At 47.6% G+C, this 27688-nt stretch overlaps 4 protein-coding genes and 1 non-coding gene across 10 annotated transcripts; 4 read left to right on the plus strand and 1 right to left on the minus strand.

Moving 5' to 3' along the window:
- The first annotated feature begins 266 nt into the window (after positions 1-266).
- Positions 267-5614, plus strand: Pou5f1 (POU class 5 homeobox 1). The gene is made up of 5 exons (XM_046450821.2): positions 267-671; positions 3598-3718; positions 3996-4126; positions 4542-4700; positions 4879-5614. Exons 1-5 carry the CDS (start codon positions 267-269, stop codon positions 5143-5145), a joined length of 1083 nt encoding a protein of 360 aa, XP_046306777.1. The 3' UTR covers positions 5146-5614.
- Positions 5615-6884: 1270 nt separating this feature from the next.
- Positions 6885-11128, minus strand: Tcf19 (transcription factor 19). 2 transcript variants are annotated; one of them, XM_046450830.2, is made up of 4 exons: positions 10853-11124; positions 9968-10530; positions 8534-9083; positions 6885-7289 (listed from the first exon to the last, which is right to left on the minus strand). In XM_046450830.2, the coding sequence occupies exons 2-4, from the start codon at positions 10203-10205 to the stop codon at positions 7280-7282; spliced, it is 798 nt and encodes a 265-aa protein (XP_046306786.1). In that variant the 5' UTR covers positions 10206-10530; positions 10853-11124; the 3' UTR covers positions 6885-7279. The 2 variants fall into 2 exon arrangements, with proteins under 2 accessions (XP_046306786.1, XP_046306784.1); XM_046450828.1 differs by lacking the exon at positions 6885-7289 and adding an exon at positions 7298-7643 and having other exon boundaries at positions 10853-11128.
- Positions 11129-11381: 253 nt separating this feature from the next.
- Cchcr1 (coiled-coil alpha-helical rod protein 1) lies at positions 11382-22900 on the plus strand. 5 transcript variants are annotated; one of them, XM_046450824.2, is made up of 18 exons: positions 11382-11513; positions 12541-12607; positions 12689-12902; positions 14449-14752; positions 15288-15451; positions 15555-15690; positions 15873-15983; positions 16101-16250; positions 16794-16904; positions 16999-17105; positions 19888-20000; positions 20183-20228; positions 20382-20542; positions 20655-20843; positions 20921-21022; positions 22013-22164; positions 22278-22443; positions 22620-22900. In XM_046450824.2, the coding sequence occupies exons 1-18, from the start codon at positions 11433-11435 to the stop codon at positions 22727-22729; spliced, it is 2484 nt and encodes an 827-aa protein (XP_046306780.1). In that variant the 5' UTR covers positions 11382-11432; the 3' UTR covers positions 22730-22900. The 5 variants fall into 5 exon arrangements, with proteins under 5 accessions (XP_046306780.1, XP_058437417.1, XP_058437416.1 ...); XM_058581433.1 differs by having other exon boundaries at positions 11451-11469; XM_046450823.2 differs by lacking the exon at positions 11382-11513 and adding an exon at positions 11954-12233 and having other exon boundaries at positions 22320-22443.
- A 1647-nt stretch (positions 22901-24547) lies between these two features.
- On the plus strand, positions 24548-26826 carry Psors1c2 (psoriasis susceptibility 1 candidate 2). The gene is made up of 2 exons (XM_046450802.2): positions 24548-24690; positions 25288-26826. The coding sequence occupies exons 1-2, from the start codon at positions 24636-24638 to the stop codon at positions 25641-25643; spliced, it is 411 nt and encodes a 136-aa protein (XP_046306758.1). The 5' UTR covers positions 24548-24635; the 3' UTR covers positions 25644-26826.
- Positions 26696-26768, plus strand: Trnav-cac (transfer RNA valine (anticodon CAC)). The gene has a single exon. It is a non-coding gene; the product is annotated as a tRNA-Val (tRNA).
- Positions 26827-27688: the final 862 nt, after the last annotated feature.

The raw sequence follows: 27688 nt of genomic DNA on the forward strand, positions 1-27688 counted from the left end.
GAAGGGGAAGGCCCCAGGGGGTCTTAGAGGGGTGCCCAGTTGGGTACCCCCTGATTTCTCCTACCACTGACAGCACCTCTACCAAAAGGCAAACATTCTTCGCCTCAGTTTCTCCCACCCCCCACCACTCTCTCCTCCACCCATCCAGGGGGCGGGGCCAGAGGTCAAGGCTAGTGGGTGGGATTGGGGAGGGAGAGAGGTGTTGAGCTGTTCCTTGGTGAGCCCTTATTTTTTCAGGGCCCCGGTTTGGGGTGCCCTTTTAACCCATGGCCGGACATCTGGCTTCGGACTTTGCCTTCTCGCCCCCTCCGGGCGGTGGGGGTGATGGGCCAGGAGGGCCAGAGCCAGGCTGGATTGACCATCGGACGTGGCTAAGCTTCCCAGGCCCTCCCGGTGGTCCAGGAATCGGGCCAGGAGTTGGGCCAGGTTCGGAGGTGTGGGGGATTCCCTCATACCCTCCGCCCCACGACTTCTGTGGAGGGATGGCATACTGTGGACCTCAGGTTGGAAAGGGCCTGATTCCCCACGGTGGCCTGGAGACCTCTCAGCCTGAGGTTGAGGTGGGAGCTGGGATGGAGAGCAACTCTGAGGGGGCCTCCCCCGAGCCCTGCATTGCTCACCCTGCTGTTGTGAAAGTGGAGAAGGAGAAGGTGGATCAAAACCCTGAGGAGGTGAGTGAGATGCCATGGGGAACTGGCTGGGCTGGCAAGGGCAGAGATGAGGGGGAAGTGGTGACCTGCAGCTGCCCAGGCCTGGAACCTGAGGGGTGCAGGCAGGATTGTCTACCCTAGGCATGGAGGGGGGTGTGGTGATTGCAGGCACTCCTGAGAGACAAGATGAAAACTAGAAGTTGAAATTACCGGGAAGAATCTGCAGCTGAACAAGACTGGTCCTTTCTTCAACTCTGGCCCTTATCTGCCCAGGGTCAGTTCACTCGCTCAATACCAGGCTAGCACCGGCTTGGGCCTGGGGTAGGTTTGGACTCTCCCGCCCTTAGCCCTTTTGGAAAACTTGATCCTTATCAAATCTAGGATCTTGGCCTTAAGGTTGAGCGTGGCCTGAAGGTAAAAACAGTGCTTATCCCAGAGTTATTGTTCTTGAAAGGGTAGGGTGTGCCTAGTTTCTGATAGGAGGTCCTGTTTGGGCCTTGTGTAGACTTGTGGAGTATGGTTTACCTCCAGTCAAATTTAGGGCCTGTAGGTCTTTGACCTCTGCCTCCTGCCTGTGAGTCACCATGATATTAAACACACACCTTGGTGTCCCCTTGAAGGGAGCTGGAAGTACTAATTTGATCAATTTCAGCCTCACTTCCGTAAGTTATAAAGAAGAAGAAAATCGTGGGAGAAGTTTCCTACAGGCCTTTTTGTAAAGTGCGCAGGGTTTGCTGAGGGAGAAGAAGGCCTCCAGCCCCCCTGGGGACTAAGCATCTTCCAGTCCTCCAAAGCAAAAAGTGTAAGCTGTTAGAGAGATCTAGTACAAAGCCTTCGCCCTCAGAGTAGGTGTAAGTGAATTCAGGTGTGAGAGAGTAGCCCCAGTCTCTTTACAGGAGGTGATTGTTGAATAATAATGGCTGGCAATTGGGGTCCACTGCCTAAATACCTGGCTGTGTGCTCAGTTTATACATCATTATCTCATTAGCTATCACAGAAATTCCTAGGGAGGCATTATTAGCTTATTTCACGTGTCCCAACTGTTAACATGAGGCAAAAATAGGATTTGGAAAAGCTAAGAAGACACTGGCTGAGCAGAAACTGGTATTGAAAGTTTGTCTGTTTGAATCTGATACAGTCACCATTGAAATACTTTCCTTAAGCATTCCCGGACTGCAAAGGCTATGTAGGTTTTTACTAGCTGCTTCTGCTTTGCTCCTACACTGGAGTGCCCCAGGGCTCAGTCCTTAAACCTCAACTTCTGTTCTATCTACCCTTCCTTCCTCTTACCCACCCTCAAGGCTCACGTGCCATTTAGACATCAAGTGACAACTGCATTTTTTTGTCTTCTTTGTTGGCCCCCACCGCCCCACCTCATCAGTTGCTTATGGCCAGAACCAGCTGTTTTTGCTCCTTTCCCATCCAACAACTTAGGAAACAATGTTATCTTTACCTTCGAAGTTCATCCTGCGTCTAACATGTCCTACTTCTCTGGTTCCAGCCACTAATGTCTGGGACCACAGCAAAAGCCTTCCTAGTTAAACCTTTGCTTCCTCATAGTCTCTGGACAACCTATCAGTTTGAGTCAGTGTTTTAAAATACCCAAGAAGAGTTGGATCATTTCACTTGGTAAATCGAAGTTGCTATTGCATCTGCAAGATCTGTCCAGCTCTTCTTCCTCTGAACTCATCAAATATCACTTTCTTTGAATTCTTATTTTAAATTGTCATCCTCCTGGGCTGGGGGATGACAATTTAAAATAAGGCTCAGTGGTAGAAACCTTGCCCAGTATTCAGAATGTTCTGGATTCAATCTCCAGCATCACCAAAAAAAAAAAAAAAGATAATTTCCTATCCTGCTGTACTCCATTCCTGTACCTTACCCCTACTTGATTTATTTCCTTGGCACTTCTATGTAGGATAGTAATTTATTTTGCCACATTGGAATGTAAACTTTATAAAGTCAAAAGACTTTTTGTCTACTTTGTGTAACTACTGGTTTATAGAAGGTACTCAATAAATCTGTTGATTTACCAGTGAGAGTGCTTATATATTACAAAAAAGATAAAGTTAAAAATTAAGCATAAATGAGCCTTTAAGATTGATAATCAAGTATATAGAAAATACTATTCATGTTTTTTTTGTTTATTTGCAGTGCTGTGGAACTGGGAGGGGGTTGGTTTACAGCTGAGCTACATCCTCAGGTCTTTTTTTGTGTGTTTTTAAAAAAATCTTTACACACTTTTTATTGGTGCATTATAGTTGTACATAATGATTCCCCAAGACTTTTTATTTTTATAGTACTGGATATTGAACCAAGGGCACTCTACTAAGCTATATCCCTAGCCCTTTTTTATTTTGAGACAGGAGCTTGCCAAGTTGCTCAGGCTTAGCCTTGAACTTGGGATCCTCCTGCCCCCAGCCTCCTGAGTTGCTGGCATTACAGGCATGTGCCACTGTACCTGGCTAATTACTGTAGTATGTTTGTGTCTGCATGTCATGTCCTAGTTTGGGGCCCTGGGGCTGTATTGAACTTAGATTCAGACAGATATCATCCTCTATTTCTCTATTCTCAAATGGGGGTGGGGGAGAGTGATTTGTGAGTCAGAGTCCATCCTAAGGCCAGAGTTAGCAGACAGGAGTCATTACATAATCTGTCAGGTATTCTCATGGAGCCTAGGCCCGTCTTTTCGTCCCTTGCATGGTGTTTAATATCTATTAGATGTGCCAGTTTCTGGGGGAAGAGCAGTAAATGGGTGAACTAGACATTTATAAATGAGCTATTTCTAGAGGTTATGTGGGTGTCTTGGGAGGCTGAGATACTTCACAGACCATTCCTTGGGGCCTCAGTCAGATTCAAAAACCCTGTGTGGTTTTTGGGTTTTTGTTTGTTTGTTTGTTTAGAGTGTGTCTATGTTCTTATAAGTCCTCTGCCATTTTTTATGCAGTCCCAAGATATCCAAGCTTTGCAGAAAGAACTTGAGGAATTTGCCAAGCTGCTGAAGCAGAAGAGGATCAATCTGGGATATACTCAGGCCGATGTGGGGCTTACCCTGGGGGTTCTCTTTGGTGGGTCCCCCTCAGCATGTTCTGATCCACAGGGACCGCATCTCCCCTAATTTTAGGTCTTCTCCACCAAGAAAGTGTGGGCAGGGTGTCAGGGCAGTTCCTATCCCCACTCCTCTCCGGGGGGTATGGGGGAGGGAGGGAGGGAGAAGACACTTGGTCTTGAGCTGCCTCTGGGAAGAAGCTGGACTCTGGTTTGGGAGCTTGTGAGGACCACCTGGGTCTTGAGGTTACCAGGGACCCTGCCTAATGTGCTTCTTTTTCAATTGGCCTCTCCCAGGGAAGGTGTTCAGCCAAACGACCATCTGCCGCTTTGAGGCTCTGCAGCTCAGTTTCAAGAACATGTGCAAGCTGCGGCCCCTGCTGCAGAAGTGGGTGGAGGAAGCAGACAACAATGAGAACCTTCAGGAGGTGAGAGCGGGAAGGATGCACTGGGACCTGTTGAGTCAGCCCAGTCTCCATTGCTTCCCTCCCTGGCCTGCAGCTCTTGCTCTACCACTTGGGGGCAGCAGTCTCTCTCTCTCCCTTTCTTTGTCTGCTAGGGATTGAATCCAGAGCCTGGCCCTCACATTCTACCATTGAGCTACAATTCCTTCCCCAGCCCAGGGCAGCACTTCTCAATGGGATGGAGTATAATCCTTTCATTCTGTTAGGTGATCTAAACCCTCCCTTCCAATTTCCTCATTTTTCATACCCTCTAGCTCTGGGGACCAATCCAGTCACTGTCTCCTTAGCAATGTGCTTTCATGTCACTGACCCCTCAATGTGGTGCTGTTGTTCAGAAGGTTCAAAGCCTGACCTTGTCACCCCTTCCCTACCTGCCTAGATATGCAAAGCGGAGACCCTACTGCAAGCCCGGAAGAGAAAGCGAACAAGTATCGAGAACCGAGTGAGAGGCAACCTGGAGAACATGTTCCTGCAGTGCCCAAAACCCACCCTGCAGCAGATCAGCCACATTGCTGAACAGCTAGGGCTTGAGAAGGACGTGAGTGCACCTGTCCCTGTCCACGCCATCTCTCTGCCTCCCCAGTTGCCACTCCCTTTTCTCTAGCTCTAGCTCCTCCTCCTGCCACTTGGGCTTTGGGTGAAATGATCAAGCAAAGCCAGACCCAACTCCAGGAGCTTATAGTCTAATGTCACTCTCCTGTGTCATCCACTCCCAGGTGGTCCGAGTGTGGTTCTGTAACCGGCGCCAGAAGGGCAAACGATCAAGCATTGATTATTCCCAACGAGAGGATTTTGAGGCTGCAGCTTCTCCTTTCTCAGGGGGACCTGTATCCTTTCCTCTGGCCCCAGGGCCCCATTTTGGTACCTCAGGTTATGGAAGCCCTCACTTCACCACACTCTATTCCCCGGTTCCTTTTCCTGAGGGGGAAGCCTTTCCCTCTGTCTCTGTCACCACTCTGGGCTCTCCCATGCATTCAAACTGAGGTACCTGCCTTTCCCAGGTACGGGGGCAGAGGAAAGAGGAGCTAGGGAGAGAACCTGGAGTCCGGACCAGGGCTTTTGGGATTAAGTTCTTCATTCACTAAGGAAGGAATTGGAAGCACAAAGGGTGGGGTGAGGAGTTGGGGAACTGGTTGGAGGGAAGGTGAAGTTCAATGATGCTCTTGATTTTAATCCCCACATCACTCATACTTTGTTCTTAAATAATAAAGAAGCCTGGGACACAGTAGATAGATAAATTTGTCTTTGGTTTATCCTCTTTTAATTATTGAAGGGCACTAGAGAAATCTGGTGTTAGATACTAACTGCTGTCATACCTGTGACCCTGAAACTGACGTGCCATTTCAACTATTCAAGATCTTTCCAGCAACTTGGGAGGCTGAGGCAGGGGGCTCACAAGTTTGAGGCTAGTCTCAGCAATTTAGCAACACCTTATCTCAAAATAAAAATGGACTGGCTTAATGGTGAAGTGCCCCTGGATTCAATCTCTAGAATAAACTAACTTCTCACTGCCTAAGAGAGTTGAAATTGGAACCCCTGTTTTTTTGTAGAGGATCTTAGAAGCTTAAGCTAGTCCTTGGGGTCTTCGAGTATTTAAATTGAATACCAACAGATGTAGTTACCATGTTCCCTGTTACCTATTAGGAGCTGATTTTACCTGTGCTACTCTGGAAATCCTCAGTGGCTGTATACTAAGAAATCAAGTCTCCCAATACAACTTCCACTGCATGTCACCCTAATTAAAAACTCCCCCTGAGTTGCTTAGCGACTTGCTTTTTTGCTGAGGCTAGCTTTGAACTAGCCAATCCTCCTGTCTCATTCTCCTGAGCTGCTGGGATTATAGGCATGAGCTACTGTGCCCAGCCCCCTTGTATTTTCTTTTTCTAAAATATTTTTATTAGTTATTGATGGACCTTTATTTATTTATTTGCTTGTATGCGGTGCTGAGAATCAAACCCAGTGCCTCACACATGCTAGGCAAGCACACTACCACTGAGCCACAACCCTAGCCCACTGTATTTTCTTGTTACCAGAGTCCATTTGAGTTCCACTTACATACTATTCCTAAGTAACTTGCTATATACCTTCTTATTCCTGGTTCTGCGACTAGTTAATTAGGGGACTTTGGAATGGTTTCCTTAATGTGGGCAAAATGTGGGTTTGGTGAGTCTCAGAAGAAAGAGGATGGACATACAGGTTGCAATAGAATAGGTCAAAATACAGCTTTTCTCATACAAATTATAGAAAGGATGCAACACTCAGCAATATCAGACCAGATCGGTAGTGTTCAGGGTGGCTGTAGACTCCAGCAGTATCTTGGCTTGGTGCAAGGCCCATTTTACACCATCACATGTATGATATGTACATGGGTTAAGAGGTTAATCCACACTGGACCAGATCAGCTTCTGCTATAGCTGGTTCACCAGCTTTTCTTTTTTCCTGGTGAAGCCTATAAAATTCATCCTTGTGAATTAAATCTCAACTATCTTATTTTAATGGAAGTAGATATTTTCCCTGTAATTTCCATTCCTCTTTTTCCCCTGATACGTATCTCTAGCTTATCCCACATATTCAAGCCTTTCCAATGAACAGGTTTGTATGGTTTGTATTTCTCTTCCCTCCTTCCCTTAAGAAACTGGATTAGTTCTCCAAGACCTTACCAAGTCTATTCTTCCCAAAGTTGGAAAACAATATCAGAGCCATAAGAAGAGCAAAGAGTGAATGAAGCTGCTTGGTTTTTATTTGGAAATAAAAGCAAAGCTCTGAAAAGCCAGATCAGAGATACGGTCAGGGAGAGGACTAAGCAGTATAAGGAAGTTGGGGGCAGGCAGGACTGTGCCCTTGATTTTCCTAGAGTGTATTAGATAGATGCCATTCAAGGACATTAGCAACTCCCTCTTGTTTCTTCCCAGGCATAGCTTCTGCAGATGATATGTGCTGGATGATATATTCTGGTGTCCATGACAACAAGGCCTTACAGCTTGTAACAGTGGGAATTTCCAGCTCATTGGCAACTTCTGGAGAGGCAGCACTTTCTTTGGCAGGAAACCACCTTGGCCATGAGGGCCTGCTTCAGGCCCTGAATCAGTGTCCATAGCAATGGACCTCTCCTTGTGGTCATTCCCTCCTGTGGAGGGAAGGAAAGAAGGGAAGCATTTCTTAGGATCCATTTGCACACTACTGTGTTCAATCCTGGATAGGAGGTGCCAGTTCTGTCCTCTAGTGCCTTGGTGGTGGATGTTAGGTTTGGATCCCAACACAACACCCTGGGCATCGGAAATCTGCCTCCCTGGCAGCCTGGATGCTGCAGCCAACACAAGCCACATGGTACCAGATGTCACAACCATCACACTGAACCCAGGCCACTGTCTCTTCTTGGGGCAGGCTGCAACAAGGGGCTGCACAAGGTTCCCCATCCCCAATTACAGGGTGAGTCATGGGGGTGCTCACTGGGTGCTTCCGAGGACGGCCACGTCGATTTCTAAAGGAAGCAACAAATACCAGGGTCATTGAAAACCTGTAGGAAAAACCTAGACCTTGGCCCTGGATAACATAGGGTGGATCTAGAAAGACTCACTAGATAATGTGAGCCTTGGAAATTTAATTCCCTGTCTTTAAGCACTAGGAGAAAGGTGCAAGTCCTCAATGTAAAAAGGGACTTTCTGCTATGGTGGTGCACACCTGTAGTCCCAGTTACTCAGGAGGCGGAGGCAGGAGGATCCAGGTCAGCCTGGGCAACTTAATGAAACCCTGTATCAAAATAGAGGGCTGGGGATGTGGCTTGATGGTAAGAGTACCCCTTGGTTCAGTCCCTAGCACCAAAAATAAATGAATAAAAACGATTTAGGATTGGGGTATAGATTAGTAGCAGAGTGCATGCCTAGCTAGCATGCCTGAGGCCCCAAATTTAACCCCAAACAACAGGATGTCAGTAGACAAGGAGTTCATAACTTTATTTACTGTGCTGGGGGTAGTGCCCAGGACCTCCTACACACTAGGAAAACGCTAACACTAAGCGGACCAGGATTCTTCTTTGAGACTGGCTCTTGTCAAATTGCCCAGGCTGTTCTGAAATTTGATCCTCATGTCTCAGTCTCCCAAGTAACTGGGATTACAGGTGTGCACTACCATCCTTTGCCAAGTTTTATTTATTTTTTCCTACACTCCTATTTTAACCAATACCGCAATACCAACTTGCTTCCTCCTGTATATATATGTATGTATGTCAGAGTTAACCCAGCTCCTGCCATTCTAAGATCAATTCTATCTGTTCACCTCCTAAGCAGTGGGGTTCCACAGCCTGAGACTCTTAAAAAGGAATCAAAGGCAGTGAAATAGTGAGAGTAGGCTGACACTGAGTGTGCCACTTACCCACTGGGTGTCAGTGGGGTTTTCTCTACACGGAGTTTCTTCCTGGGCTCTGTGAGGACTGGTTGGGGGCTCTCAGGAGCCTCACTCTCATCGTCCAATTCTGCCAACACTCTGTGAGCTGATTTTCTCCGATTTCTTGGGGGTGGGGCAGGCGTGGTACCCACTTCCCCAGCTGGAGTGGGAACAGGCAGGCTCTGTGGCCCACCCCCACTCCGGGAGAAGGTGAGAGGCTGGGGCTGGATCTTGCTGAGGCTTCCGATGGAGTTGAGGATCAGTGTAGCCTTAGGAGCAGGGGAGAGGGTGCTGAGGGGCCGCTGTGGGGCCCCCTGGGAGGGCAGCATGGGCAGGAAACCAGCCCTGGCTTCTCCCCTAGACCGTGGGATTGTAATGGCAGCAAAGTCCTGAGGTTTGACCCGGACTTGTTGGAACATGAAGTAGAACTCCGAGGGGCTGGTTCCAGGAGGCCTTTCAGGGCCAAAGGTCAGGAGGTCACCATCACTCAGCTCCAATCTGTGGCCCCTTGGGAGTCGGACATTATTGACCAAAGTCCCTGTTGATGGTGGGGCATGAAACAATGACAAGAACAGAAATGACCAATCAGGAGTAGAGAAAAAAGGACCTGTTTGATTTTTTTTCAGGGGACACAGGAAAGAGAATCAAATTCTCCCTCACATTCTAAACCCCTTGGCAAATAACACCACCTGTGATCTCCATAGCTGGAAGCTCCTCCCAAAGTGCTTAGGTCCAACTCTCATGCTTACTTAGGATAGCCTCAGACTGGTTCAGATTCTGGCTCTGCCATTTATCAGCTGTTTATTAACCTTTGTGCCTAATTTTCCTCAGCTGTTAATTGAGGGTGTTAGTGTCTTCCACATTGAATGCGCTTTAGAAATATCTAGCTGGTGACTAAATGAATGTTGGCTACTATAGTCTAATGTTTACAGCACCCCCAGCATTGACTTTACCAAACTTTATGTTATATAAAGGAAACTAAGACCTGGGGAAGTGGAGTGACAGGCCTGATCAGGGTTTTACCAGGAGCCAGTGGCAGAACACAACTGAGCCCTAGCCTTCCGTGGCTGCCTTTAGTAGGAAGGAAAAACACATGTGCAGATCATCATTATGAGTCATCTAACAGGAACAAGATACCTCAGCAAAGATGAAAACAGTCAATCCTGAGCTTGGCCCCAAAACTTGCCCACTGTGACACTACCCAGATGATGACCTGTGCCCTTGATCCACCAAGCCCTAAATAGAGCATTTAAGTTCTACAGAGTTGACAGTGCATGCTTCTGATGGAAATTCAAGAACTAGACTGACTGTCCAACTTGATAGTGATTTGGGGAGGCAGATGACAGGTTCCCAGAAGATCTTCTATCCGCTTACTCCAACCTGGAACTGCCTTGGGGAAAAACTACCCCTCTCAAGGCTTACCTTGGCTGCTGTGGTCTTCCACACTAACCCTCCAGTCATCACCCCGGCGCTCAGCATGCAGCTCTGCGTGGATTCCAGAGATGAGACCAGGTTCCTGCTGGGGCCGCAGGGCCACATCACATAGGTCGGCCCTGCAGCCCAAGCGATAGGTGCAGCCAGCCCCAGTGGGGGGATGGAAGGTGTAGAGATCACCGCCCCTGCCACCCCCTATGCGTAGTAGTTGGAAGCAGGGTAGCATGGGCGGTGCCCCCTCCACACCACCTTATTTCTCAGGAATCCATCACCTTTTCCACACCTCAGACATGCACCTCTAGCTTAATAGTTAACTTTTCAGTTTGAAAAGTGAGTTGGGTTGTGTGTAATTTCAACCTTGAGTACACAGGTCGAGTAGTGAAAATTCAGAGCTCAAGTAGACTGAATGCAGTATAAAGTTGATTACAAAGCAAATTTGCAACTAAAGAATTCCGGGAGGGTGCTGGCCCAATACAAAAACAGGAACACGTCCTATGACACCTCAGTTAAGCTGGATCCTTAGGCCATCAAACATCCGGGGAGCCTCCAATCTGTGCAAGGCAACGAATCGTATGTTAGGCAGCTTCTGGGAAAATGCAAACTGAGGTGTACGGTGTGTGGTGGGGGGCGGGGGGAGCGATCCTGTTATACAAACATGAAAATGCGATACGAACGTATCACAGTATAATCGGGAGAAGAGAAGCTTGCTGTCAGACTTGCTTCTCCAGATAAGAGCACCCCTCCCATTCGACCGCGCCCCGCTCTTCTGGCCAATTCCTCGCTCAGCTCCAACCCAAGTGAATTCACTGTCACTCTAAAGGACAGTGCAAAAGGGCCCCTAAATGATTCAACAAAATGGATCGAACTCCTTACGTCCCGGCTTCTCTGGATGGGATCAAACGGGAAGAAGTTCCTTGAAATTCCGCAAGGCAAAACGGCCTTTTACGTCCCGGCACCAGCCCAGTTTCAGATCTACCCGCGTAGTGCAGTCTCGGAATGGTCTGTGCTCCAGGCAATATCCTTCTCAAAAAGGCCAGTGCTCCCGCTCCCGCTCTCGCAGCAGTTTGACAGCCAGGAAGCTGAGGCAGGGAGGGGCGCAGCCTCTGCGCGCGGGCAGAGTCGACCCCTCCTTCGGAATTCCCGGGTTGACTTCGCGCCGAGCGTGCCCGCCCCCCGTGCCCTTCCTGATTGGCCCTCTTATTTGCCCTCATCCTCTCTATTGGGCGGCCTTCGGGGTGGGTCCCCAATCTCCCGCCTTCCGCCTTTTTTGATTAGTTTAGGAGTTTTCCCGGGTTCCCGGAGTGGGGAGGAGCCGACAGGGCGCGGAGTTGCCCCGATGAGTTGATTGGGCGTAGCCTTAGATGCCACTGCGCATGCGTGCACCTCCCCCCCCCCCGCCTCCTTCCAGAGCGAAACTGGACTGGGGAGACCCGCTAAAACACCCGCCTTGCGCATGCACGCTGAGAGGAGGAGGCCAGGCCCCGAGCGAGGTGTAGGGGGTGTGGCCAAAGGGCTGAGGGGGCTCTCGAGCTCGGTAAGGGGCGTTCGAGAAGAGTCGGTTGGGGGTGGGAAGGGCTAAAGGGGTTCTGGGATGGGTTCACGGGGTTCACAGGGGAAGAAGGTCACAGGGGCCGGGGTAAAGGAAAAGATGAGGTGGTAAAAACAGCTTTAGAGGCTCGCAGGATGAAGAGACCAGGGTATTTGGGAGAGAGTAAAGAGAACAAAGCATAATAATCTGGGAGATGAGGGTGAAAGTGAGGGACCACAATAATCCCTTCAGGAAAAAAGCAGATAGGATGTAAGAGGGGTCGTGGGTAGGCATCCCAGGTTAGATAAACAGTGGATGAAATCGGGTGGGAGGGTCAGGGAAAGTCTTAGAAGAGTTCACTCTGTGGGCTGTGGGCCTCGAGGGAAGGGCAACAGGACTTGAAACTGAGGGGATAGTAGAGAGAAACTGAGAGTAAGAGAGGTTTGGATGAGATCAGGAAGCTGGCTTTTCTGCCACCTGCTCTAGGCTGCCTGCATTCCCAGGGGTCCTGGGAGTGAGTGGCGACTAACCCTGTATGTGCCACATTCTTGTGGGGCCAGGCCTTGGGTCAGCACTTTAATAGTGAAGGAATCAGAAGTCATGGCTTTGTGGTGCCTTGATGGTCTTCCCCAAGGCCTTGCTGAATCACTGAAAGAACTCTGGAAATTGAGCTCAGGGCCCCTGCATTGTGTACCTCCTTTCTCACCTCCAGCCCAGAGGAAGAAGGTAAAGGCCTTGCCCAGAATCTTAAAAGTAGGAATAAAGCCCTAAGAACCTCAACTTGGCCTATTTCAGTAAATTCTCTCCACATCTTGGTTATTGCCCAGTTCTATAGAGAGGCAGAATGGGACAAGCAAATGGACCTGGGGTATCCACTATCTTTTTTGGGACCCAGGAGAAAGGAACTGAGAGTTGCTAAAACTGGTTGTAATTTAAGGACTATGACTTTGTTACTGTAGGGGCTTTTTGGCTTTTGAAGGTGGCTTGAAAATTAAATTGGAGTGTCCTTGTTTCTCCTGTTGTCCATGTCCAGGGGAAGAAAGATGGCCAGAGAAAGAATGTAGAGCCATCAGCCAACGAGGAGATGTTGCCACCTTCAGGTCAGTGGGGCCAGGCAAGGGGTCCATTGGTTGCCTTTTCCTGGGAAACTAATGACCATCTTTGCTCTTATGATTCATCAGGTTTCACTGGGCTGATTCCCCCCTCCCACTTCCAAGCCAAGCCCCTTCCAACTCTTTCAAGAATGGCTCCCACGTGGGTCTCAGACATTCCCCAGGTGCAACCACCAGCCCATCAGGGTGTCTCAGAGAGGCGACTAGACATCCAGAGGTCTCCAGTGACCACGTGGGAACAGGGTGTTTCTGGAAATGGGCAAGGGCCAGGGCGGAGAGGCAGGTAGGGATCCATTGTTTCTGTTTTCTCATTTGTGCTTGCTCGTGACCCTTCCTCTCTGAAGTAAATTCCTTGCCCTGTTTGGCCCTTGGTTCAATAATATACATTTTTACATAGGCAATTATTGGTATCTACAATACCAATATAATAAGGAGTGTTAGACTCCAAGAATAGAGATAAAAAATAAATGAGAGCCTGCCTTAAATCTTCAACTTATAAAGAATATAAATTTCTAAGGGAGGAGATAGGTTGATTGCAAATATTTGGAAACTACCAGATAAAACAAGATGAAGTGCAGACTAGATATGTAGACCCAGTGCTGTGGTGCATGGGTTCATTCTGATGAAGTAGTTGAAGAAAGCCTTTTTGGAGAACACTCCATTTGATCTGGCATGCACTCTCTGTGAATGTGCTGTGAAAATTCTTTTTTCTTTTTGTGGTATTAGGGATTGAATGTGGTGCGCTTTACCACTGAACTATATGCCCAGTCCATTTTATTTTTTATTGAGATAGTCTCACTAGGTTGCTGAGGGTCTTGCTAAGTTGCCAAGGCTGGACTCCAACTTGCAATCCTTGTTTCTGGGATTATAAGCATGCGACACTGTGTGTTCTTTTTTAGTTTTTATTTTGAGACAGAGTCTCTCTTAGTTGCCCAGGCTGGCCCCAAACTTGTGATCCTCCTGCCTCACCCTCTTGAGTTGTTGGGGATATAGGTATGTGCTAATGTGCCCAGAAAGAATTCTTACTCTTTCAGTTTTATATATCGTTTCCCAAATGTACTGTCAATCCAGAGTGAGGATTACATCAAGGAAATACTAGCCTGGTATCAGGAGACAGAGATTCTATTTCTAGTATGGCTGCCAGGTAGGGGACTTTTGGCAACTCACTTATTTTCCCTAACCTAAGGATCTCTTTTATTTAAAAAAAAAAAAAAGTAAAATAAAGTATGGTTCTCAGTGAGGGAGTTGTCTCAGCCATGTTATGAACTGGTTTAAATTTAAATGACACCAGTAAAGTGTTCTCCAAAGGTTGGGAGTGTCTCATTTATTATTCTGCCCTCTCAGACTCCTCATACAGTAGGCCAAACACTCTGTAAAAGCCTATACCTAGCATCTGGACTTGCCATATTGATACTGTAAGCCCAGGAAGATTTACCCCTATGCCCATGCTTCCCTCATTTTTCCTAGTCTTAAATCAAAATTCGGAAGTCTTACATGTTTTTCTAACCTCTTTACTCAGAACTTGTGGCCTCATGATGTGTGCATTTGATGTTTGATACATCTGCCTGTATGTAGGTCTCCAGAAAAATCATGTTCCATGATCTCACTAGCCATTAGGTCCTGTGAATCCAGATAGTGGACCTATTGTGCTTAGTAGAGCCTCAATGAATGACAATGGTGATGTGAATATAGAGATTCCCATGCCCCAACTTCATCTCCCACCTCCCAATGTAAGGACAGAGGGGTCCTCTTCTTGTCTCCATTTATGCTCTTGGCCTCCCTCTTAGTACAAGAGACACCTTTTTGTCTGTGCCATCCTGTCTTTGAAGGTCCCTAGAGCAGCAGGGGTCTCATGCCCTGAGCCAGCAGGCTGAGCTGATCTTTCAGCAGCTACAAGAGTTGCGGCAGCTAGAGGATGAAGTCCAGGTCCTGCGGGAGACCTCACTGCAACAAAAGATGAGGCTGGAGGCCCAGGCCATGGAACTGGAGGCTTTGGCACGGGCAGAGAAGGCTGGCCGAGCTGAGGCTGAGGGCCTGCGTGCTGCCTTAACTGGGGCTGAGATTGTACGTAAGAAACTAGAAGAGGAGAGCCAGCAGGAGCTGGAGGAAGTTCAGAGGCTGCACCAAGAGCAGGTGAATGTAGGGGCAGGATGGGTTCAAACTCATAACAGGGTAGCTGGGTAGGAACTTCCTAACAAAGAGTCATTATCAGAAGAGATCCCCAAGAGCAGTTAAGCCATGAGGTCTTTGGCAAAGGAGTGAAGCAGGCAGCTTGGAAAGACAGAAAATCTAGGTGTTTTGATCTTATTCAGATTGTTTGTTTCTCAGGACTCAAGTGGCCTCTCACCAGAAGGAAGTAGGTACCTTGATTCCAGTGTGGTGGGAGACTGTGAGGAAGGTGGGTGTGGCCCCTATAGAGGAATGGAAAAGGGGAGGTAATTCTTGTCGGGAAACCCAATACTTCTCTTTTCCATCCCTGAGATAGGAGCTGGAGACTTGATAACCAAATTGCCTATGAGTTTTTGTCCTCATGGATGAAACTGACAACTTAAGTGATCTGTCTTTCTTTGAGGTCACAGACAGTGGGAGTGGAGGGACAAGGCCAACACAGGAATAGTTTGGAATACCCTGATATAAGGTTGAGCTGAGCCCACTCTTCTCTCCACAGCTATCCTCCTTGACACAGGCTCACCAGGAGGCTCTTTTTAGTTTGACCAACAAGGCTGAGGGCTTGGAGAAGTCTCTGAATAGTCTGGAAACCAGGAGGGCAATGGAAGTTAAGGAGCTGACTGTGGCCCAGAAGGAGGCTGAGCTGCTGCGGAAGGAGCTCAGGTAAATTGACAGGGACAGTTGAGGGGGCCCAGAGGTTGGTGATGTGGGATTCTTCACAGTGCTCCCTTAATGACTGCCTTGTTTCTACCCTTGCTAATCCTAGCAAGACACAAGAAGATTTGACAGCTCAAGTGACCCTGGTTGAGAATCTGAGGAAATATGTAGGGGAACAAGGCCCTTTTGAGACCCCTAGCCAGGCATGGGAAACAGAGCGACAGGAGCTTCTGGACACTGTGCAGGTGGGAGAATACAGGGTGTGGGTCTGGAGGGAGACACCAGGAATCAGGGTAGGGGATGTGGTCACCCTTGGAGGAGAGTATAGTACCTAAAAGGGTAGGCAGTGATGTTGCTGGGCCCAAACTGGCTGGTGCCTTGGAGCAGGCATGGAGCCCTAAGACACTCTACTCTTCCTCCCTCACAGAACTTGGAGGAGGACCGAGATGGCCTGCATGCAACCGTGGAACTGATGCAGGTGCGTGTGCAGAGCCTCATGCACATGCTCACCCTGCAGGAGGAGGAGCTGCTCAGGAAGGTAGGGCCCTCCTGGGCAGCCCATGGCCTCTGTTGCTTAGGCAGAACAGAGAAAAGCCAAAGATGGTACCTCCTTCCTCTGTTGCTCCAGGAGCCCACACTTGTTCCCCATCTTCAGGTTCAACCTTCAGATTTACTGGAACCTGAGTTCACTAAGAAGTGCCAGTCTCTACTAAACCGTTGGCGGGAGAAGGTGTTTGCACTCATGGTGCAGCTTAAAGCCCAGGAGCTGGAGCACAGAGACTGTGTGAAGCAGCTGAAGGGACAGGTCAGTGGCTGTTTCTCCCTGCATTCCTCCCAGCTCCTTGCACAGGGATGGCAATTATTCAACAGATATTTATTGAGTGGTTACCACATGCAACCTGAACAAAGCAGACAAGACAACTCTGATCTCAAAGAGTTTATGTTCTAGAATTGAGATTCAACAAGTAAAAAGCCAGGTAACATCAAGCAAGTATATGTGCTGAAAAGAAACATTTTAAAGATGATGTAACAAAGAAACCATAGTGGGTCTGCTTTAGGTAGTTTGGTCAGGGGTGGCTTCTCTGACAAGATGACAGCATCTTTGAGTTGGTCTCATGGTCAGAGATGGTGGGTGTTTGTAGATGGATCAGGGGGTATTCTTCAAAGAACGAGAGTACATGAAACATGCTTCTGGAAGGTCTACTGGACTCAGACTCTATTCTCAGGAAAACCCTAGCCACTTGTTTCTCTATATGGCATTCCTTCAAAGACTTCTGCCCCCTATCCCTTTGTCTCCAGTGGCCCCCATAGCTTTGGCTCTAGACTGCCCTGCCCTCTTCTCCCCCAGATGGCTGAGCTCCAGGAAAAAGTGACAGCCCAGAGCCAGGAGCAGGCCATCCTGCAGCGCGCCCTGCAGGACAAAACTGCAGAGGTGGAGGTGGAGCGGACGGGTGCCAAGGTTAGTGTGTGAGACAGGCAGAGACAAAGGGAGGGCTTCAGTCTGTGGGCTGGGCCCCAGGAAGGGACCCTTTCCTTTACTTCATCCTCTCTAGGCCCTGCAGCTGGAGCTGAGCCGTGCTCAGGAGGCCAGGCGGCGGTGTCAACAGCAGGCAGCCTCGGCTGAGGAGCAGTTGAAGATTGTGGCTGGTGCTGTCGGCAGGTATCTGGGATGGAGGGGCAGGTGGAGGAGCATTTCTGCTTCTCCAGCTGCTTCCCCAGCTTTGGGGGCACCTTTGGAATTGAAAAGCATCATGTGAGAGAGTCTAAAAATCTGGCAGCTGGAAGATACAGGGCTGAAGGCCTTTATTCCTCTGAAATCTTCTGTGTTGATTTCTCTTGGGGTGTTGCCACATCTCAGCATTTGGCAGGTACTACAGGCTCTGTTGTGAACTTCCACTTTATGTTGGGTGGGAGGTGAGGCACTGCTGCCTAATGATTTAGTTTAGTGTAGTACCTGCTCGAGCAGCTGGGAGGATCTCCACCTTTATAATTGTTCAGGGATGGGTATGGAAATATATGATCTACTTCTTCCTTTTTTTTTCTTTTGCAGTACTGGGGATCAAACCCAGGGCCTCACATATGCCTGGCAAGCCCTGTTTGGTTGAAATAATTTTTATTAGTATGTTAACTTGCAGTATTAGAAATTGAACTCAGAGGCATCCTATCACTGAGCTATATCCCCAGCACTTTTTTTTTTTTTTTTTAATTTTTTTTTTTTTAATTTTGAGATAAGGTTTCACTAAGTTTCCCAGGCTGGCCTTGTTTTTTATAATCCTCCCAAGTCCCTGGGATTACAGGCATGTGCCATTGTGCTTATTAGCTGGTTAGAAAATATTTTGTTTAAATCTGTCTCCTACTTGCTTACTGGATGTCCATCTAAAATGTATATCAGGGTCCTAAATAAATTGCAGGCTTATGTTTCTTACCAAATTCTTGGTTTTTTAATCCCTGATAATTGTTACATAATCTTTAATGAGACCTCTAAGGAATTGCTTTGCAATGGTAACAGCCTCTCCCTAGTTTTCATCTGTGCAATAACTGAAGTAGGTAGTCTATACAAAGTGTGGCTCAGTAGTAGAATGCTTGCCTACCATGTGTGAGACCCTGGGTTCAATCCCCATCTCCCACTAAAAAAAGATGCAGAGTTTTAAACTTGCACAGAACTAGACTAGTTCTGAGGAGCCACTGTCCAGATGCAGTCCATTGCAACAATCTTCCACTTATAGGAGAAGAGAGATATGTCAAGGACAGATTTTTACTTTCGTCTCATAAGATCACAAAAATGATTTTTGTTAATGATTTATTACTGAAGAGCCCTCCAGGCTTAAAGCAGTCCAGGTGGGTTGTTGCCAGATTTGTTAGCAACTCTTTAGATGACCGGAAACTACCAGAAAATGGTTTTAATAAGAGCCACTGTAGGTCTTGGAACCACCTTCTCAAATAGTTTTCAGATGAGAGTAGTCTTTGCTCTGCTGCCAGCTTTGTCAATTCATCATTAGTTTTTCTGCTAGGGGGAACTCATACTCTCCTAAGAAGGTTCCAGTGTTGGTCCCTCTTTGGGGGCTCTTTTCACTTCTCAGTTTTCCTGAGCCATGTTGGTCGTGGCTCTGGTTTAGCCCCCTGATAAAGCATATGGACTTGCCCTTCATTGGTATCAGGGAATCTCCATTCTTGGGCTTGTGCCTGAGGGTAACTGGTCTCTGTTGCATAATAGTAATCAAAAAATAGGTTCTGAGAAATAAACTTTGTAGTTACTTGAAAAATCTATATGGTCATTTGATGTCTTCTTGGGCTATGGCCAAGAGAACTGGCCCATTAGAAAACTGATGGAAACTATGAGCCTTGTCCTTAGAAAAATGCACTCAAGTTCATATAGTTGAGTGTGATGCATACAGTACCAAACAATGAAATTTCTGGAGCAATGGCTGTGGGTAATAAAGTCTAGTTCAACTGGAGATCATCCAGCCTCATGGTACCAGCTGTGCTGTCCCCTATAGAATGGTTACTGAACACTTTCCTGAGTTACGGGCTATAGGTCAAGATGAGATAGGACCTCATGAATGTTGTCATTTTTATTTTTTTACAGGGGTGTAATTAAAAACACTGATCAGGATAGGCACAGAAGCACACGCCTATAATCCCAACAATTGGGAGGTTGAGGCAGGAAGATCACAAGTTTGAGGGCAGTCTAGGTAACTTAGCTCTGTCTCAAAATAAAATTTTAAAAAAGTTGGGCCAGGCTCAGCGGTAGAACATTTGCCTTAGCCTGCATGAGGCACTGGGTTCAATCCCTGGCATCACATAAAAATAAATAAAAGTATTGTGTCCGTCTATAACTTAAAATAATAATAAGTAAATAAATAAATAAAAATTTAAAAGTACTGAGGAGTTGAATGCAGTGGCACCCTCCTGAAATCCCAGCAACTCAGGAGCTGAGGCAGAAGAATCACAGGTTCAACTCTAGCCTCAGCAATTTATGAGGTCCTAAGCAATTTAGCAAGACTTTGTCTGAAAATAAAGGGAGGTAGCTCAGTGGTAAAGCACTCCTGGGTCCCGTCTCCAGTACCAAAAAAAAAAAAAAAAAGTGCTGTAGAAGTAGCTTATTGGTAGCATTTGCTACCAGGAATGACTTGGTGAATATTTATGTTTTATTAGCAGTTGGATTATTTTATCTGACAGTTACTAAAGGCCTTAAGCATTCAGTTTCTCTGCTTCTGTTGGCTAAGGAATTTAGATATGATTTACGCGGTGGTTCCATTATGGGGCACAGTGGCTGGGCACTAAGGTCTTACCCTTCCCAGTGGCTTCAGCTTCTCTTTTCCTCTCTCATATTCCCCTTCTCTGCTTTTCTCACTTGTATAACAGTGTTGTCTGTACAAGACCCTGCAGGTCTTTGGGGGTTGAGGTGAGGGTGGAGGGTTAGTGACCTGTACCTTCTCCAGCTCTCAGATCTGCTTCCAGAACACTCTGACTAAGGTGGAACAGGCTATAGCCCGGCTTCCCAGCCTCAGCAACCGACTTAGCTATGCTGTCCGCAAGGTCCACACCATTCAGGGTGGGTAGAGAAACTGTGAGTGCGTCCTGCTTACTTTGTCCATCATCTTCCTGGCCCAGCTCTTTCTGATCCCACATCCATCCTCCTGTTTCCTTCTTGCCAGCCCCAGCATTTCTTTCTCCCTTACTCCCCTGTCTGTCCTTTTTTCCTCTGTGTACTCATCTCTTTTTGCCTCTTCCCAGGCCTGATGGCTCGAAAACTGATTCTGGCCCAGCTGCGCCTGGAGAGGTAAAGTCTGGGCACTTTAAGGTGGAGGGGGTGTTATGCGGAGGTGAAGCTTTAGGGTGTTGGCTGCTGGAATCCCAAACAATGAGGACTGAGGAGGGATAGGGGCTCTAAATTCCTTAGCCAACAGCTGACTTTGTTTCTCTTCTGTCTTAGCTGCCCTCCACCTCCACCCCCTCCCCCACCTCCACCCCCACCTGACATAGATTTAAACCTTGAGTTGGAGCAGCTGCGGGAAGAACGGAATCGCCTGGATTCAGAACTGCAGCTGAGTGCCCATGTCATCCAGCAGGAAGTGGGCCGGGCCCAGGAGCAAGGTACATGTAGATGGATGGATAAATAGATGGGGGACGTTGATGAAGAAGAGGGAAGACTTGACATCTAGAGCACATGCACAAGAAGAGGTCTGAGTGAGCATATTCTTCTAAGGGGAAGCAGAGCGGCAGCAGCTGAGCAAGGTGGCCCAGCAGCTGGAGCAGGAACTACAGCAAACCCAGGAGTCTCTGGCCAGCCTAGGACTACAGTTGGAAGCAGCTCGCCAGGGCCAGCAGGAGAGCACTGAAGAGGCTGCCAGTCTCCGAAAGGAGCTGACTCAGCAGCAGAAGATCTATGGGCAAGGTGTGGGGGAGGGGAAGTGTGCACCCCTTTGTGGTCTGGGGTGGTTCCTTCTGACACTCATTGCACCTTCATCCCAGCTTTGCAAGAGAAGGTGGCTGAGGTGGAGACTCGACTTCGGGAACAGCTCTCAGACACAGAGAGGAAACTGAACGAGGCTCGGAAGGAGCAGGCCAAGGCTGGTGAGATGTGCCAGGATAGATGTAGGCCTTCTAGAAAGAAGGAATTGTTGAGACAGAAAGTTATTATTCCCCACTAAAACTTGTTGTTGAGGCATGCCACAAATGAAGGGATAGGAATGGCACATTACCTGTGGACATACTATGAAGTTTAGTGTCATGTCAAGAAACAGCACACACTGAGTGCAGTGGTGTATCCTCTAATCCCAGCAACTCAGGAGACCCTGTCTCAAAATTAAAAAGTACTTGGGTACCTGGCATGGGGGTACACATCTGTAATTCCAGTGACTTGAGAGGCTGAGGCAGGAGGATTGCAAATTCCAGGCCAGCCTCAGCAGTTTACTAAAACCTTTTCTCAAAATAAAATAAGGGCTAGGGTGGTGGCTCAGTGGTAGAGGGCCTTTGGGTTCAGCCTCCTGTACCAAACACCACACACGCACGCCCAAAACCGGAGATGTAGTTCAGTGGTAGAGTGTAAGTTCAATCCTTAGTATCCACCCCCCCCAAAAAAAGAACTTTATTGAGTGTATCTTCTCTAACTAGAGATGGCAGTTAACATTTGCCACATTTGCTCTTGTGTATACATGCACATATTTATATATACATTTTTTGATTATTTAAAGTAGATTGCAAACATGATTGTTCAGCCAAATCACCCACAAATAGGAAATTCTGTGTAACTGCAATACTATGATCATACTATAAGAATATGAGTACTAATTGCACAAAATCTAATATCTAGCCCATGTTCAGTTCTCCCCTAAGGAACTCCTGGGTGGATTGGGGGATGGGAGAGGTACTTGGGTTCACAGATACACAGGAACCTGGAGCATCATCCCACCTCTCCAGCTGAATGGAAGAGACACTGGGATCCACAGAGTAGAGTAACTTCCCATATGGGCACCTGCCCTGGCATTCCAGTTTTGTTTTCATGGTGCCTGGCCACCTCTAGGATAACCCACACCCTCCCTCTCCACCCTGGCTTCTCCACAGAGGTGTCTCTGCGCCAGATCCAACGTAAAGCCACTAGAGAAAAGGAGCGGAACCAGGAGCTCAGGCGTCTGCAGGATGAGGCCCGGAAGGAGGAGGGGCAGCGGCTGACCCAGCGAGTGCAAGACCTGGAGAGGGACAAGAACATCATGCTGGTAGGAGACTGAAGAGACCAGGGCCCATGGTTTACTGGTTGATAGGTAAAGGAGTGGAAAAAGGAGGGAAGGCTTTCCCCGGGCTAGGTGGCGTTTAACCCTCTCCTTCCCAGGCCACCTTGCAGCAGGCGGGTCTCCTCTCCCATTACAAGCAGCAGCGACTGTTGGCAGTTCTTCCCTCTATACTGGATAAGGAGAAATCTGTGGAGTCCAGCCCCAGGCCTCCCGGATCCTCAATACCACTGGCAGCAGCTCTGTCCTCCAGGGGGCCCACAAAAGGTAATGGACTAATCATAAAGCGACAAATGGGGGCACTCCTGGCATCTACTCCAGACCCTTTTGTGTGTGTATGCCTTGGCCTCTTCCATCCACACCCACCTTTGACCCAAGAAACTTGTCCCTCATACCACGATATCCAGTACCAGCGTCTATACTTGGGTGTCTTTTTTTCCCAGAGTCCCTCTCTGTCCTGCTTGATAGTCTACAGGGCCTGAGTGAGGCCATTTCCAAGGAGGAAGTTATTTGTCAAGGAGACAACCAGAATTCTGCTCCAGTCCACATCTGAGCAGCTACAGCTGAGAGCTGGAGGTGAAGCCTGCCCAAGGGCTGAATCCCCAGAAAGATCCTGGAGAATGGGTGGGGGCCAGCCCAGTCTACTTCCCCTTCCAGCCTCACAGACACCAACTTCCTCTAAGTCTAAATTCTCCTTCACTAAATAAAGATGACTCCACTTGAACTACTGTCTGGAAGTGTTATCTTGGGGAATTCTTCCTGAGGCTGTGAAAAGTGGTACCTCTTTCCAAACATCTTTTCTATCCTGTTTTAGAAGCTTTTGAGAAGCTCCTGTTTTCTTTTATTCTCACTTTTTATTTTAAAACTCTTTTCCTCTGGAATGTGATAAATGCCAGGAGAGAGAAAGATAAACATTCATTCATTCAACAAGAATCTTAGATCCAGGCAAGGCCTTTGCACCCAGGTGCCTATGTTCTAATGGGAGAGACAAATAGACAAGCACCTCAGAATAAATGAGTGCTTCAAAGGAGAGCTAGGAAGAGAAAGTAAGATACAGATATATGATAGAAGGGGACTCTGGGAGGGGCAGCTTTAGGTGAGGGGCCAGGAAAGGCAAGGAACTTTGTGCTGAGGCCAGGAGAGATTAAGGGGACCCAGACAGAGGATGTTGGGGAAGAGGCCAATATTGGCAAGTAATTTAAAATTTATTCAAAGTCAATAGAAAGCTCTAGGGGCTCCAGTTTCAATTTACTTTTTTTTTTTTTTTTTTTTTTGTAGTACTGGGGATTGAATCCCCAGAGAGAATTCTAATAGTGAGCCACATCCCCAGTCCTTTTTATTTTAGTTATTTAAAAAAAAAAGATGTAATTGGACAGAATGCCTTTGTTTATTTTAATGTGGTGCTAAGGATCGAACCTAGTGCCTCCCACATGCTAGGCAAGTGCTCTGCCACTGAGCTATACCCTCAGCTCCCCCAGCCCTTTTTATATTTTTGAGACAGGGTTTCTCTAAGTTGTTGAAGTTACCCTCAACTTGTAATTCTCCTACCTCAGCCTTTAGAGTAGTTGGAAGTACAGGCATGTGCCCCCATGCCCAGCTCAATTAGCATGTTGTAAGAAGATGCATTTTTGAACTGAGACCTGAAAATGGGGACAGAAAAAGCTGGAGCAAAGAGTTCCTGAGGAAGGAGGAAGAGGCCAGGATTACAGGAGGGGCAGCTTCTTCCTGAACCTCTGGCTGGAGACTAATGCCACCAGTTCTGGGTAGGGAAAGGGAAGCAGGATATCCTAGTGTGTCTTTCCTCCTCATCGTCACCCCAGATGCCTCCCACATGGAATTCTTTGGCTGTCACTGGGAGGTCCCATTTAAGCAGGCACATGCCAGAAAGCAGCATGCCTGGTCCTGAGGAAGGAAGCCCTTAAAATGAAGGGTAAGGGGGCTGAGGCAGGCATGTTAGTGGACACTGCATCAGCTGCATCCCAGGTTTCAAAGGCTCCCCCCACATCAGCTCAAGCGTCCTGCTTCACAGCCTTATAATTATGGTGCTTCCCCAAGCAGAGCTTGCTCCCATTCTTTGGCTTCTGATAGCTACCAGGGATGAAAGGGTGGAGGTCCCTGTGATTATGAAGATGACAGGTGGGTATAGATTTCTGCAGAGTGTGGATGGAGCAGGTGTAAAAACAAGGGTGGGGTGATCATCTGGGTCAATGATAGTGAGAGCCAGTGATTAGGTCTTGGGCTAGGGGACTAAAATGAGAGACGCCATAGTCAGGCTTCATGTTAGCCAGGGCCTTCCCAACGGGTTTGACCAGTTTGATTCTGATGGGATTCCTTGTGTCACTGGGCCGGCCCCTCCCTATAGACTGGCCTCCTCCTCTCCATCTTCCCCTATAAAGCCTCTTGGGATTCCCAGACACCCAGACTCAGAGCACCCCACTTTTGGGGGCCAGTAGACAGCCATGATGATCAACTGGAAGCTACTGGGGATCCTGGTCCTTTGCCTGTTTACTGGAGGTGAGCTGGGAGCAGGCCAGGAATATCAGGGGTAATGGGGATGGCCAAGATGACCAACCCTTAGTGAACATAACCACTAAAAAGGAAAGGGGTGAATCAGGCACACAAAGGTGGAAGGGATTCTGAAAATTTATATGAAGGGTATAGTTCAGAGCATTTTGGTTCAGAATCAATGTTTTGCTCTTTCGGGTGGGACCATGTGGCTGTTTCAGAGTTCAGATATGTTGGCTGAGGAAGGAATGTGTTAGGAATGGTGGGATCATTGTGGAGGTGGGATGTGGATGCCACATGTGGCCAAAGTGTAGACCACTTTGGGATACAGTGGGGCCCATGCTAGCTAGGTGTGGGCATAGAATGAAGATTATTTGGGGGAGGTGTCAGGCCCTTAACATTGGGCAAATTAATGGCTCAAAATCAATTTTCATGTCATTTTAAGACTGTGATAAATGTATGGAGAGTGCTTTGAAAATTACTTTGAGGTTTAGCTGGACAGCTCAGACTGTCCATCCCAAAGAGGTTCTGTCTCCTGGTCTGTAGCTGGGGTTGGGGGGTAACTGCTCCTCTTCACCCCTTACCTTTCTCCTTCCTCTTCTACAGGAATCTTGGGCAGCAAGGACCAACCTTCTACCCCACCCACAGAGGGCAGAGAGGAGGAGAGCTCCCCACCATTGCCTCGGGGCCCTCCGATACCTGGTGACCCCTGGCCAGGGGCACCCCCTCTCTTTGAGGACCCTACACCTCCAAGCCCTACCCGTCCCTGGAGAGACCTGCCTGAAACTAGTGTCTGGCCCCCTGAGCCACCCAGCACTGATCCTCCTCAACCTCCCCGGCCTGATGACCCCTGGCCAGCAGGACCCCAGCCCCCAGAAAACCCATGGCCCCCTGCCCCTGAGGTAGACCATGGCCCTCGGGATGAGCCAGACCTTGACCCTCCCCGGGAAGAGTACAGATAACAGGGATCCCCAGGTGACTTGGGCCTCCAGGCAGAGTACTCCCAAGCCCATCTCTACCCTTTTGTTTCCCCTTAAAATTTCCCCAATTTTGTCTAACTCCTCATTTCCTCAACTTATTCTGATTTCAGAAGGAATCATCGATGTTTTGTCACCTCTTGGTATCCCTATTTAGTCCCCATATTTTCCCTCTTTTTCTTTGACAGCATAAGCACACACTCCTACCTCACCTAGTTCTCTCGCTGCCCCTACCTTCCACCTTCTCTTCCTCATCCCTGGGACCTGGGATTTCTTGGGCCATGTCAGCAGACTGTGCTCTCTGCTGCTACCTGGTGGTATATGACTGGGACCCATCAGTAGAAAAGGATGGCGCTTCCCTGAAATAGAAAAATAAAAACCATGTTTTCTTATTTCTGAATCTAGGCCACTTCTTTACCATTGATTATGTTTTTGAATATTCAGATGCCCTTCTCACAGCCCTCAATTTGCAGAGGTCTGGAAGTAATCTGAGTTTCCTATCTTTCCTACATGTCATGCAAAAAGGTGTAGGACTCTGCCTTGAAAATGCATCTAGCAGAATCACAATGGTGTTCAGACCCAAGTTCCTTTATTTATGGGACCCCTGTATTGAAGAGTGAGAAAGGAAGTTAGGTCTTTCTTTAATGACTCATAGTTTGCATGCCTCTGGCAGTACATGCAAACTTTCCCAGGGGTGTGTGGGCAGTATTTTTGTTGTTGTTTTGGGTACAGGGATTGAACTCAGGGGCACTCAACCACTGAGCCTCATCCCCAGCCCTATTTTGTATTTTATTTAGAGACAGGGTCTCACTGAGTTGCTTAGCACCTCGCTTTTGTTGAGGCTGGCTTTGAACTTGCCATCCTCCTGCCTCAACCTCCCGAGCCACTGGGATTACAGTGTGCACCACCACATCCAGTGCATATGGGCAGTTTTAAGGGAATCAGTTTCCAGATGTATATAAGTAAGTCGCTTGCTCACCCTGAGCCTAACAGGGTACTCTTCCTGGAGCTGCCAAATTAGGGTCTATGGGGGGGCTGGGGATATAGCTCAGTTGGTAGAGTGCTTGCCTCACATGTATAAGGTCCTGGGTTCAATCCCCAGCATCACCAAAAAAACAAAAAAAGAAGCCAATGGGAAATGTAAATCAGCCCCTTTCATCTCATTAAGAGAAGCATTTTCAATAAAAGTTTACTTTTTAATGTCTAAATATTGCTATGTTTGTTATTTTGACCAATTGTCTTACAATAACCCAGTGAAGAAGAACCATTTAACAGAGTCTTATGATTGTAAGAAATAAATTTCAATTTATATGCACATTTTGTCAGAGATATATAATAAAAGACTTAGTAAAAAAAGGTATACAACAAAATATAAAAGAGATCTACAATAAAAAATAAATTTTATTAGGGGAGATTCTATAGGAAAAGGAGACTGGAAAAGGAACTAAAGAGAAAAAGGAACAAGGCAAATTTCTATTTGGTTAAAGAGTATTGTAGGGACAGACGAGGCAAGGCACCAAAGACAGCAGGAAACAGTTTTATTTGGCTGCAGCCAGGTTCAGAGGGCACAGCTTTTACTATAATTAATCAATTCCCTGAACCCCGAGTTCAGGTAGTTTCAGAATTTTATACCCAGCATGTAAAGGGAGGGGTTCAGAAGTTCACAATCTGTGGAAGTTCACATAAAAGCAGCTCTTTCTTTCACTGTTCTGGGCAAGTTAACCCTTCAAGGACAACACCTAAGAAGGGGAGAGTTTCTTCTCCCCTTTCTTTCCTTCCCCTGTTAGCTGTTACCACGGAGCCCAATTGGTAACTTGTCTTATCATAGAAATGTAGACATCTCTGTGAAGCTCCAGCTCAAGGCCAGAGGCCTTGTTATAGGATTTGTCCTTTTTTTAAATTACATCTTTAATTTGCAAACACACTTCTACAAACTACTATACTGGATACAAGTTTGTGAAAAACAAGTAAAGGGGCATTCAGCACCTGAAGTGCTGATTTCTTCCTGGCCAATGGCCAAGTGAAATAGA

This window comes from Marmota monax, unplaced genomic scaffold, assembly GCF_021218885.2.
Source record: "Marmota monax isolate L192 unplaced genomic scaffold, Marmota_monax_Labrador192_F-V1.1 WCK01_AAM20220418_F8-fsc00474, whole genome shotgun sequence".
Lineage (NCBI taxonomy): Eukaryota > Metazoa > Chordata > Mammalia > Rodentia > Sciuridae > Marmota > Marmota monax.